Source organism: Solea solea, chromosome 11 (assembly GCF_958295425.1).
Source record: "Solea solea chromosome 11, fSolSol10.1, whole genome shotgun sequence".
NCBI classification, from domain to species: Eukaryota; Metazoa; Chordata; class Actinopteri; order Pleuronectiformes; family Soleidae; genus Solea; species Solea solea.
Genome location: NC_081144.1, coordinates 14,444,895 through 14,457,948, shown reverse-complemented (window position 1 = coordinate 14,457,948; position 13,054 = coordinate 14,444,895). Strand labels below are relative to the sequence as shown.

At 41.8% G+C, this 13,054-nt stretch overlaps 1 protein-coding gene across 5 annotated transcripts in view; it reads right to left on the bottom strand.

The window, feature by feature from the left end:
- The window catches only part of casz1 (castor zinc finger 1), an 82,241-nt gene that overhangs the window by 15,260 nt on the left and 53,927 nt on the right, over positions 1-13,054 (bottom strand). For 3 of the 5 annotated variants that reach the window (XM_058642195.1, XM_058642193.1, XM_058642196.1), the window contains exons 3-7: positions 9,736-10,636; positions 7,761-7,826; positions 4,951-5,047; positions 2,190-2,354; positions 285-457 (exon numbers count right to left, since the gene is read on the bottom strand). In XM_058642195.1, coding sequence (XP_058498178.1) covers positions 285-457; positions 2,190-2,354; positions 4,951-5,047; positions 7,761-7,826; positions 9,736-10,636 — 1,402 coding nt within the window. The remainder of the gene's footprint in view (positions 1-284; positions 458-2,189; positions 2,355-4,950; positions 5,048-7,760; positions 7,827-9,735; positions 10,637-13,054) is intronic. The other 2 variants (XM_058642194.1, XM_058642197.1) reach the window with 1 other exon arrangement.

Sequence of the window (13,054 nt, the reverse complement as noted above, 5' to 3'; positions counted from 1 at the left end):
TGCAGGTTATGGGCCAAGATTAAAAAATATATTAAATTAAACTGTGAAGTAGGGTAGTGTATTGACATTTTTGAAAAATAAGAGGCTTTGGTGGAGGTTTTGCTCGTAAATATTACTATATTCTTCTTTTTCCCTCTTTCTTTTTAGTTATAATGTGAATCTTGTTTGTTCACATGTAAGTGGACATTTTAAACTGATCAAAAAGATAAAACACACACTTTTTATGTATTTATCTGTAATGCATAGATATAAGTTGAAACATGAACGGCCTTTGACTGAATCACCTGCAGTGGAAGTGCGTAGTCTTCTGCCCATAGAATTGACACCCAACGGTGCCACAGTCCTCAGTGGCTCGAAACCTCTGGAAGCCGTCGTTGATCAGCTGGGCGTTCTTTTTGTGGAAGTTTTCATGGGTCATGACGTCTGAGGTGCTCGTGTACACCTTGCTGCAGCCCACCTACAAGCAGACACAAAGCATGTTAATGGAAAAAAAAAAAAAAGACACAGGCCCCAGAGGAGATATGAGAGTTTCAGTTTGCAAGAATGGTTTGTAAAAAGCGAACTTCTGAAACCCGGTGCTTTACAACAAAGCATGTGGGCTGTGAAGTACTGTAAAAGTCAGTGAGGTGGGAGTTGTGTGTGGTTAAGAAAATGGTAGTGGCCTAGAAATGGGTGAAAGAATGCTGTTTTCTCATGTTAACAATTCAACGCGTTGTAATGTGCAATGTGCACCGGGGCAGGTTTCAACTGAAACTGGTGTAAATTGAAAACAATCTTGTCATTGTGAGAGAAAATATGACTGAAAGAGGCAGTGGTCACAGCAGCAGGCAGCTGAGAATACAGTACCTTCCTGGCAGAGCTGCCTTTTAGAAAATGAAATTCATATTTGGAGTGACTGTCACCACAAACTTTCTGTCCTACTGAGAACATATTTCAGAGGTGGAGGGGTAGAGGAGAGCAGACAAGAGTAAGATGACTGTCATGGTCTTTAGTTGAAAACGATCTGCTACTCGGCAGTGCTCAGAGCCAACAGAGAGGGGGGGGAAAAAACAGGTAATGTTTGAATTAAAAGCAGCAACTGTATATCATCCGTGACACTTGCAAATGTACAAACTGGGCAACTTCTCCATATTGAGTCAAACAATGAAAAAAATGTCACTCTGTTGCCCCCGCCCCCTCCACTAAATCAAGAGAGCCGATGCCAACATCTGCAGGTTCTCAGGGACTGTTAAAACAAGGGCTGAAACGTCCTAATAATAATTACACCGTCGGAGGGGTTTAGAAAAGACTATGTCTCAAGCCATCCTCTGCTGCGCTAATGCCCTGCCAGCAAGAAGCCTCTCGGCACAATGGCACTTTGAAAATAAGCAGATGTATAAAAAAAAAATTAAACAAATCCAGAAGAGGGAACAATCTTCAACCGACTGCTTGGTACTAAAAGATGAAAAATGTGTAGTTTATATAAACACCTAACAACATTTTATCCATGCCAATTAAGGAGTGAAGGAGAGAGAGAAGCACAAGCAGCCCTGTGTGTGTGTGTGTGTGTGTGTGTGTGTGTGTGTGTGTGTGTTCACCCTTTTTTTTTTTCATTTAATTTTTTCTTTATTTACTTCAGGACCTGTTTTGCCACAACGCTCTTTGAATACACTTTGGTGTAAACGGAAAAAGTGCGGGGCTTTAATTCCTTTTCACAGATACGAGTAAAGTGTGTAATTCTCAAACATCCTGAGGTAATGTGAGCCTTACAAGTGGCCTCATTTCCCAGATCCAGGCATCATTTATATAATGATACTCCGCAGCTCATTATTTACCTTCCCTTTTTTTTTTTTTTTTTTTTTTTGGTTTTAAACTTCCCGTAAATGTCACTGACACAGAAAGAAAAAAAAAAAACATTTTAGTAATCCTATCTGGTTTACTGATTTGCAGAATATAAATTGAATGATGAATTAATAACATCATATTAAATGCTTTAAAATCAGCATTGAAACGTTGTGGGTTGTTTGCACTGTATGAAATCCCTTAAGCATGTGTGGTCATATTAGAAGATGCTTATTTGTCTGCTTTCACGTGTGTGTGAGTGTGTGTGTGTGTGTGTGTTCGTGCGTCTGCTTTCAGGTCTATTGTACGTGTTTGTGGGTTTATTGTGGGCAGGTGGAAGTGGAAGAGAGAGAGCATGTGTAGTGTACCTGCATGCAATGGTAATGGGTGCTTTTTCCATTGAGGTGGCAGCCGTGGTAGTAGACACTGCAGTCGTCCAGAGGGCTGAAGCGCATGAATCCATGCTGCAGAGAGTTGTCCCTCTTCTTGTGCATGTTGTAGTGCCTGATCACATCCTGCTTACTGGTAAACCGCTGCAATAGGGGAGGGGGGGGGGGGAAATGTACAGCAACAGGTTGGTGTTTATTTAAACCGGTCACAGAATCAGCAACAAGTCACTTTATCTCTGTGGAAGCAGCAGCTGCAACATTTAGGAGCCAATTGGCAGTTGGGGAGGGTCGCGCAGGCTGCAATGGAGAGGGCCGGGATGTCTTAAAATATGATGTGTTCTGTGGTTATTGATTTACTTTGCATATATATCCCAGTTGTGTGCCGTCCAAATGCCACACTAAAGGCTGCGAGACTTTCTGAGCTCAAGATAAGCTTGGAATGAAACTTGAAACATATGATGCATGTTTTCCATTCCCCCCCATCGCCCCCCATCGCTTCCACCCGTCCCCAATCCCCCATCCTTACAGGTAGAGTCCCTTCCACCGAAATATTTTTTAATTAAGACGAATCAATTGGCATGCAAGATCACAGTTCTAATGTTTCTGATGCTGGAAAAATTATGTTCCGTACAGATGGTTTCTTAGACGTGCACAGGGGAAAACAGAAGACAACTGAAACAAACAAACAAGCCAACCAAAAAAACACTTCCAATTCACTGAGATATGATTCCGTTTTTAATTAAAGCATTAACACTCAGTTTTGACGCAGGCTTCGCCTGTAGTGAGTATGCTAAAATTACAACGTTAATAAATAAAGAAATAAAGAAATCTCCCCCCACACCCAGGACTAAGGAAGGGAAAACAGAAAAGTCATTCCACAGAGACCTGCAGCAACCGAATCTGCTGTAATTGGACTTAAGCTGATGTTACAGAAACTGTAACGAGAGACGCACAAATCAATGAGGTATTTCTCTCAATCCATATTTATCTCCAGTTGAGGGAAAAACATCAGAAAGACCTATTCTAAAAAGCAAATAATTGCTGTACAAAGTAGGGTTATTGCTCTGTGTCATGTGTTTCACTCGCGCACAAATAAAAAGCTAAGATCTCGCACAGCTGTTGCCGCCTGCACTTGGCCCATTTCCAAATGCATATTTCTAAGATGTTTGAGTCTTGTAAGAGCAAACACTTCATTAGGATTTTTAATCTAATAGATGAATGCTTCAGATTCCTCATCACTTTTTGAATAATCCTCCAAAATCTCAGTTTTAGCCTTTGGGCTTTCTGGGGGTCTGATGGTTTTTGATGACGGGAAAATAAGGTGAACTGCAGTCACGATAAATTCGATCCATCAAGCTGTCCAAAATAGGCCATGGAGAGAGCTGACTGGGAAAAAGATCTCATTTTCAGTTGAGTGGTGATGAAGGTTGTGAGCCACTTGCTACATTTATTTTAGGATTCCCACTAGTGTGGCAAGATGCACACTCTCGCTCATGTACAAGCCCATGAAAGGAGAATGTTAAGACTCAGCCAATAGCCCAGAGGCTGGCAGTGGGATAATATTCCAGGAGTGTGTGTCATGTAACATTTCATGAGTTATCGCTTCGAAACGGGCTGCTCATCACTGCCTGCCTGTTTTTTTCACGGTATTGACATCCCGAGTGCTGGCTCCCAAAGCATATCTGCGTTTCTATGCAACACAAAAGCAACAGAGAAATGTGGACCTGACCGTGGAAATTGCCATGATAACCTGAACTAACACTCTAAATAGTGACATGAAATGATTTTCCTTTGTATTCCTCCCATCAGACTGTGAAGTGGGATTCATGCAGAAAATAAAAGCTTCGATACGTAATGCTTTGCTCCACATAAACAATATTTATCGAGCGGTAATCTCTCTTGATCGGGAGCAGACAAAGGAGATTACATCTGAAGATGGCTTAATTCGGAAAATGCTAAGAAAGGGCGGAAAACACACACGCGCCACTAGCTGTGCATGGATTTTTGACGTCTTTGACAAATCTACCCGTGTTTGTCTAATTCTCTAAGGCCATATGCTACAGCAAACACACACGCGGTCTGTAATATGATCTGCTCTGTGTGTTTTTTTCCTCCTTCCTGTGCCATACAGGACAACTCCTGGGACCAGGACAAGATTAATAACGTGAAACAGAAATAATGACAGCCCTCCAGTCATTGGCAGATATCTTTATGAAAAAAAAAAAAAAGAAGAGAGAAAGCATACATAAAAAAAAAAAAGAGCAATAGCTCATGCGTGTTTACAATTAACCCTTGTGATGAAAGGACAACTGTCAAAGGCCAACTGTGCTGGGAAGACACCTGCAAAATGAGCGAGTGCAAACACTCACAGCCTGTTCCACAAACCAAAGGCCAACAAACTTTTTTTTTATGTGCGTAAACTTTGGCTGGGTGTAACGAGTAATGAAAAGATGACACATTATCCTGTTTGTCTATCCTAAGATCACCCTTTGTCGGGTCCTGACAAAAGAGAGGATGCTCTGCTTTAAGTCACCCAACCTAACCTGATAATGAATAAATAATGAAACTTAAGCACACATTAGCTGGTTTTAGCCAGTGAGGGCGGGACTTAAAACAAAGCCACATTTGTCTGTTTTTTCTCAATCAAGAGAGGTTTGAGGGCACAGTTTGCAGCATACACGGAGGGAAACTCAAACAATGTGTATTTAGGTGATGCTCAAAAAATGATAAGATTACTCACGCTCACCTGGTAGTTACAGTCAGGGTCCATGCAGTGGTAATGCTCTCTATACTGGTAGGCACAGTGCACATGCCCACAGTGTTGACTTCCAGAGAACCTGCAACCCAAGTCATAGCGAAAACATTTTGATTTTGTTACGTATTTTTAACATCCGCACAGAGCAGTGAATGAAATCACATCAAGACTGACTCAAAACCTGAGAACACATAAGAGCTTATCACACTGAGAACAGAGTCGCGGGGATGAAAACGCTGAATGATAAAAGAGCCCGGGAAAAAACAGCACTGACATTCAAAAATAATTGACGTAAAATGAAAAACAATTAGTGGGGAAATTATCTGAAATTTCAAGAACGGCGCAAAATAAAAACAAGTGAAGGAGTTTTCAAAGGCAAAGACCTCCTTGTCTCGTCTCACCTTCAAAGTAACAGAGCTCACACCTTCAAACCGACTTCTGCTTTCCACACTGCTGCAACAATTTGCCCGTCTGTCACACCAATTTCAGCTAAATTAGCTCCATTTATTTCCAAAGCAGCCGTAAGAGACACTTATTACACTGAAACCCCTTTCCATGACACACATTCTCACGCCCCATAACTACTTTATTTCCCAACACTGTGAAAACCCCTGTCAAATCAATGCACAGTTATTTCAGTTTAGACACAGTGTTACACTCTGAGGTAGAGAGTCAGGTACACACAGATGTGGGGACATCTCTGTCTACTTTCTTTTTTTTGATCTGAAAGCCTTTCCTAATCTTGAGCCCAAACACCAGATTTTGTCTGTCGCTAGTTATAGAAAAAAAAGAAGAAAAAAAAGGCTGCTGCTTGCTCCAGTACAACCACTTTTACGGTGGTGATTATAAGCCTGATGATGATGACTGTTAAAATCCTCCAATTACCAGTGAAAACACACAAATAAACATTTGAACTGCCGCTGCCAAGAGCTCCATCTGCAAGTGCAGCGGAGAGGGGGAAAGGGGGCTGAGTAATTTTTTTTTTTTCCATCTCTCTTTCTGTTTTTCCTTGTTAGGATTATCCCAGAGCTGCATTTACAGATCACTTTGCTGAGTTCATTAAGCTAATTGAACGGTATATCCACTACACTTTTTAAGTTGGCTGTGTGAGTATAGATGGAAGTGGGGGGGGAGCGGCTATGGAAAGGTTTGATGGATCTTTTTAGAAAAGACCAAACCAGTCAGGACAAGTCACAGTGTCAAAAACACAATGAAGTGAACATATGCCCACACATAAGTGCTGTCTACACTGTTCTTTAACATACGTGCACACATTTACACTCATGAACACACAACCCCCCCACCACCACCACCACCACCACCCTCCAGAGACTATGGCCCACCCCTCTGTTCATTGCCCAGCTGTATCACTTTGCCTCTGGACAATTCCCACTTGCCGCGTCAGGGGGCCTAATGGGCCGCTGCTATTCAGCAGCAGATTAAATATTAATATCACCACGATACAGAGATTGCAGCGCATCTCCAGTTACAATAGAGATACACAGATCAAAGTGCCGCGGCAACAGTGGGTGCATGAAAGCATTTAAAGAGTGAAAACTGCAACTAAACACTACCAGGGAAGCTCTTTAAAACATTTTACTGTGGTGTGGCGAGAAGATGAAGAACTTTTTTTTTTTTTTTTCCCTCTTTTCACAAGGACTGTGTTGCCAATACGTTTACAAAGCTGTTTTTTTGTATTACGGTGCACTCATTAGCCCGAGCACCAAGGAGCAACCATCCCCCGCTTCTACCTCCCATCTCTGCGCTACATTTGCCCTTTTTATGAGCCCTCCTTTTCCATTTTTTTTTTTTTCCTCCCTCCTCTTCTTTCCTTTCTCTTTTTTTCCCAACCTCAACACGGAAATTGAAACTGTATCTGGGCTTATCTGCAGCCTCCCCGTGCATCAACTGCCGAGATGTTTAGACAAATTTTATGCATTATGCAGCGCAAATATCAAAACAGTTCTTGGCAGTGCCAGCAGAAGCCTCATTAAAAATTCCTTAATTAAATCTTCTTGCAAAATGTAATCAGTCCAAGGAAGAGGTTTTGTGTGTGTGTGTGTGTGGGTGCGTGCGTGTGTGTGTGTGCGGAGGATGTGTGTCTGTCAGTGGCAGGCTTTGATTTGTGCCCTTCATGTTATGGTTTGGAGAAGTAATCATTAATGCCAAAGCCACTTTGGCTTTTCAAATGCTGTTTTTTCTTTCTTTTTAAACAGAATAAACAAACAAGTGATAATCACCTTTCTAGTGCGGGCTCAAAATTAATCCAGAATGGGGGGCATTGTTCTGTGTCCATAGAAACCAAAAGATACAGTACCTCCTCTCCCTTGATGCTTTTGTCTGTGATGGTGTGAAAGACGGAGTTTTTGGGTCACTCAGGCTCGCTCGTGCTCAACAGTAAACGGCAGAACTAAAGAAAAAGCTGGCCTGAGCTCATATTTCCTCTGTGTCAGTCAAAGCTTAAAGTACCGAGCGGCACAGAGTTATGTTCTTCTCAATGTGTTAGTTGTTTTAGTGCTATACACACTGTGAGCATTTATTCAACCAGATACAGTGAGCGACCATCAAACCGTTTCTCTTTCATTACCCCCATCCTTCTACTTCCTCTCAGCACATAAATTGGAGTCTTTTCTTAATTAATTTACTGTGCGTAGAACATTTTCATACCAGTCTAAGATCTCGTTACATCACTGAATAAAACACGCCATCAGTACATAAAAAAGACCCATCTCTGTTTTGAGTATATATATATATATTTTTTTTTACTGGTGCAGCCCATTGAGGGATTTGCATACCTGGCAATATATTTCTGGTAGAGGTTGATGTCTTCGCCAGCGGGTTTATCTGGTGGCAGGCCATTTCTAATGCAACAGAAAACACAAAAGAGACAGGATTAATGGTGAGGTTGTGCTGCCTGTTGTTAATAAAAACAAACTGACACACTATTTGCTTACAAGCCGCTCCCAAACTTTGGACTATCAATATACATTTTCTTGTGTCATAACAGCGTTTTCATGTGCCGTATGAATCAGGGATTTAAGGTGCACACTTTGATGCATGGTCTCCCAACCAATGAAAGGCAAAATGCAGGAGCAAAGGGACATTAATCTTTTATGGGGGTATTTTGGTGAGTGCTCATATGCAAAACTGGATAATGGGGACGTGGAAGAAAAGCTCTGAAAAGGCCTTTTCTGATAATCTCTCTGGACCTTGGCTCTAATGCTGATGTCAGGTTGTCGCCAAACAGTCTGGACTCAGTTCAATTTAAGATGTAAGACAACTCTGGAGCCGCAAACACATATGGATCAAGCTACTTGACTCAGTGCCACTTTTAACTCAATCCAATTCAGTGCAAAAGAGAAAATCGCTAGGATTTTGTGCATGTGTGTGTGTGTGTGTGTGTGCTGGGGATTGTTGTCTGTTTTTTTGTTACCTGAGATGTAACTCCCTGATAGGAGCACAGTTAGTAGATGTCATAATACAGTTATTGGTTCTGCTTGCTCCCTCTCAGGGATGGCATTTAGCTCCATGTGAGCAGCTCCACACGGGGGATGACCTGAGGTTAATCTGGCCCAGAGGGGAGGATGTACTGCCAGACATTCTGCCTAGAACCCCCTCTCTTCCCTGTATACAAGCACCAGACTGGGTTAGTTAGCCAAGCTTGCAGCTCCACTGAGTCCCAACCTGACAAAGGCCAAAGCCAAAGGGAGAGGTGCCTGAGGGCTCTTGAACAGTGTCTTTGATAGGTCTTGACTAACTAGAGACAAGGTCAAAACCAATCAAACAGACTCTGGGATACTGGTAGTGCACACGACTGTGAGCTAGTTCCCCAAACCCCTCGTTTGCTTCCTTTAAAGTGCACTCGTAAGGCAGTGTTGAGTCGGCCCCTGTGACTCGCCGGGAGGTTAGTCATGGCTCCAAAGTAATTAAAGGGAGAGTTGTTACACCCTAGCCAAACGAAAGAAGTCAGTCACTTTGCGATGACTGTGCTAAATCAGTCTCCACGGAGTGCTACAGCGAGTAAACACTTCATGTGCCTTCGCAACTCATCATGTTGTGGATCTATTGGGCGCTATGCGCTATTTCACACTACATTTCTGTTGGCTGCTGTAAACGTAGCAATTACCTTTGCGTTAAGCTAACTGACTCACAGTAGCAGTTAAGTGTGTGTGAGCTCCCCATAAGCTCCAAGGGTTCCCACTGAGAGACTATCAGAGTGAAGAAGACAGAACCTCTGAGCTTGGAACCTGTTCAATCCACCATTAAACTTTAAATTGGAAATTTACTGACATTATTATTTATTATCAAATTTTAGATACGCAACATTTTAGTGCAATTAGGAGAAGAAGTGGGCCCCAAAAGTGTGTGTCGATGAGTACATGCGACGCCCGCCGTGATTTAAATTAATGCATTCCATGATCACTTATGGACCATATGTTCTCCATCCATTCTCTGCTCAAACACACATGTAGTCATCGATCTATCTATTCATCCAGAACGGCTTTTTGCAAAAACACTTATTTGACCAGTCCATCTGCAAATTCATTGCAGCATGGAACAAACTGACTGATGTTACAGATGTACTTGAACAGATGTTTAAGTACTAAAACTTTATTGCATTTCCATGTTTGTCACTACAACCACATGATACATTCAGTGACTCCATTTAAAAGTTTGCATAATATTTTTACCCAGGATTCTATGATCGGAAAATATATTTTTAATTTTGATACCAGTCTGTGCGTTCACGTTTCATTTGAGCAGACTTACTTCACAGAGGACACGGTGCCTGTGGTGATGGAGTCAGTCTTGGAAAAGCTGGACTTCAGGTAGTCAGAGCTGTTGAAGCTCATCTGTCCTGTCTGGTCCATTGTGAGTCCTGGAGTGATGCTGGCCCCGGCTGCACCTACTGTGGGAACACCGGGAACTCCTGGGTTCCCCGGCGCTGTAGCGAGGACATTGGGCATCAGAGAGGCTTCAGGAGTTCCTGGCATCAGTTTCTGAATTGTTCTGACGTCATACTTCGAAGGGCGGCCCACTTTGCCAGTCTTGAAGGCGATGGCACCGCCCATGTCAGGGTTGCCTTCACCAGGCTTGAAGAGGTGCAGAAACTTCACGTTCTCCAGGTCATACTTAGAGGGTCGCTTGTAAGCATTACCGTTCTGCTGCTGCAGACTCTCGCCCATCTTGAGCTTCTGAATGAAGAAGTCATACTTGGAGGCTCGGGATGTCATGTTCTGCATGTGAGAGGGATTGGGTGGCTGAGAAGTGCCCAGCTGAGGTCCTCCTTGCTGTTTGTGGTCCAGGCTGGAGGGGTAGATCTGTGCCTCTGCCCCTGGGACGCACCCCGAGGTCTGGAGCATCATAGCACTCTTGTCTTGGGTCAGTTTTACGTTGAGGTTGTCTGGTTTGGGTGGGGAAGCATGCATGGGCCAAGGTAGGGTCTCTCCGGCTTTTAGCTTACGAATGTACTCTTCGTACTTAGAGAAACGGGCACGCCGTGAGGCCTCCTCACTGCTGAGGGATGAGGGGTCTGAGGTAGCGGCTTTGAGCTTCTCAAAGCTGATCTTCTTGGTCAGCTCATCCCTTACTTGCTGGTCATCATAACCAAACATTCCCAAAAACTCATTCATGGTGTTAGCTGCATAGTCTCGCAGGGCAGATGCTTCACCTGAGGAGAAAAAACAGAAGACTGCCTGTTTGTAAAATGTAATGCGACAACATTCCTACTTATCCTCTTTAAAGCTGAGAACAGTCACGTTTGTGCTGCATGGTGCTACTGTAATTACGTGTATTGATATGAATGAAGAACAGCACAACATATACAAATATTAGTATAGTTCTTTTTCCATTTGAAGAGTGAAACGGCATCCAATTTAAAACCACTGCTTAAGACGTCAGTTGCCTAATTCAGGTTACTAAATCAACATAAGAAATGGTTCCCTCTCACGATGCTCACTCTACAACGGTTACACTGTTGCTATGGTTCGTAGCCGAAGTGGATAGTCTATGTTTGACAATTTATTGTTTTGTTTGGCATCAAATATGGCGGGTTCAAATTGATTAATCTAGCAAAGTAGCTTTGTGTTGAAAGTGTGGAATATATTTAGTTGGCCCAATTAATGTAACAATGCTATCACACCTCTACATTTTGGCAAACATACCGCAACACTGAGATAATGAAAGAACTACGTCTCCGACATTATAAAGGGATCCATTTTGTGAACAGTGAATGCTCATGATTGATGCGATGCCATTATCCTCGTGACTTCACAAGTGTAGTGAAATTTCACTACAGGAAAAGTGATTTTACACTGCAGGCCACCACAACATATGCTGCACATCTATAAACACATTGCCTGAAGCAACACTCTTCCTGTTTCAGTTGCACTATAGCTCAGTTTTAGAGAATTTGCAGATGAATGTACTGGAGGAGACTAAACGCTCAAACAAACCGAATTTCTTTTCCTGCTGCCATGTCTAACTGCTGATGAGGTTTTTCAATTTTGAGAAAATATTACAACAAAGACACTTTAGAAAAACTGTTTTACAGCCTCTTATAAATGAAGAAAAACTAACTATAACGCATTTGATTGGAAGTTGTATATATGATGTATAATTCTGATCGTTAGTAAAATGAAATCCATTTTATAAAAGCACACTATGGAACTTAGTGTGACATATTTTTTATATCATAATAAGTCATAAAATTGAACAGAATTAATCTTTTCCTCTTTTTCCACATAAGAACTGAAACAGCACTTCCATTTTGAGAGTCCATTAAATTGGACAACTTCCCCAAGGACATGGCAAAATACAGTATAGTCAATGTATAGTTTAATTGCATTATATGGAGATTAATTCTGGCCCATTAACTTTCATCCAGGTTAGTGCAAGGGGTCAGAGAGTGGGAAAAGGGAAAGTGATTTGCACTGAAAGCAGTGGAGGGACAAAGCTGTGCATAAAAAAGAAGATCATGGGATAAAAGGCAAAGAAAAAAGAGAAACAGGAAGGACCATGAAACAGCTTTTCTCCAAACACAGTTTGCTGATCCAACTCTGTACTAAAACTCACTCAGTTTTCATGTTAGACAGGAAACTAAAAAACAGACGTGATAGAAATGAGGAAGGATGGTAGATAATATTCATTCTAAACCTGTGGCCATCTTAGCTCGTCACTGGCACAGGGGCCGACAAAAAAATGTCTTGTGGCTTCTTTCGTGACCAAAGCACACGCGAGCTACCACCAGGGTAATTAATACACAAATATTTCTGCTCTTGTCTCAGATTTCTCAGTTATTGCTAAATCAGTCGCCGTGTCCTGCTTTTCACATCTCCGGCCCAGCATGTAAAATAATCCCCAAATTTCCACTCCCTGCAATGGGGTTGCTCCTCAACACAAGTGGATCAGTATGAAAGAGTATCTGCTGGATCGAAAGGGCATGAAAATTTGAAGGGAAATTGATATTTGAGAGGAAAAACCTGCGTGATTGACACACACGATTTTATCAAATCTAACCATCTTTTTTACATGTACTGAAACCACAGCGTGACATATAATATGTACATGAACATGTATTTACTGCAGGGTCCAACGCAATAGAGTTTCCCTCTGATAAGAGTTTATAAAATACCGTTACAAATACATCTTCAATTCAAATCATTTCATTCGACATTCCTCTCCCTTGATTTGTTAATTTTAGTGCTTCTTGGATTTTACTGCGACTGTATTTATAGGAGCATCTCAGGTCACAGTATATCATATAGCGCTAACGTTAGGGCCGACCTGCTCACACCAGGAGTGAGTCAGAATTACACCTTACTGACTGAGGAATTGTGACTAAAAAGGGAAAAGCAAAATGAAAGTACTTCTGAATAAATTTCCAAATTAAAACAAGAGAAATCGCTCCCATCTCCAATATAAAAATGTCACATTAAATTAAGTGAATGAAAAGGAATTCATTACAAATGAAAATCTACAATTTCAGTTTCAGAATGAATTGCTATTTATTACAGGGGAACTAGTGTTGTTTCATGGGAGCACTGACATCCTTTTTTCATATTCTCTTTGGTTGGAGGATTAGAAAATG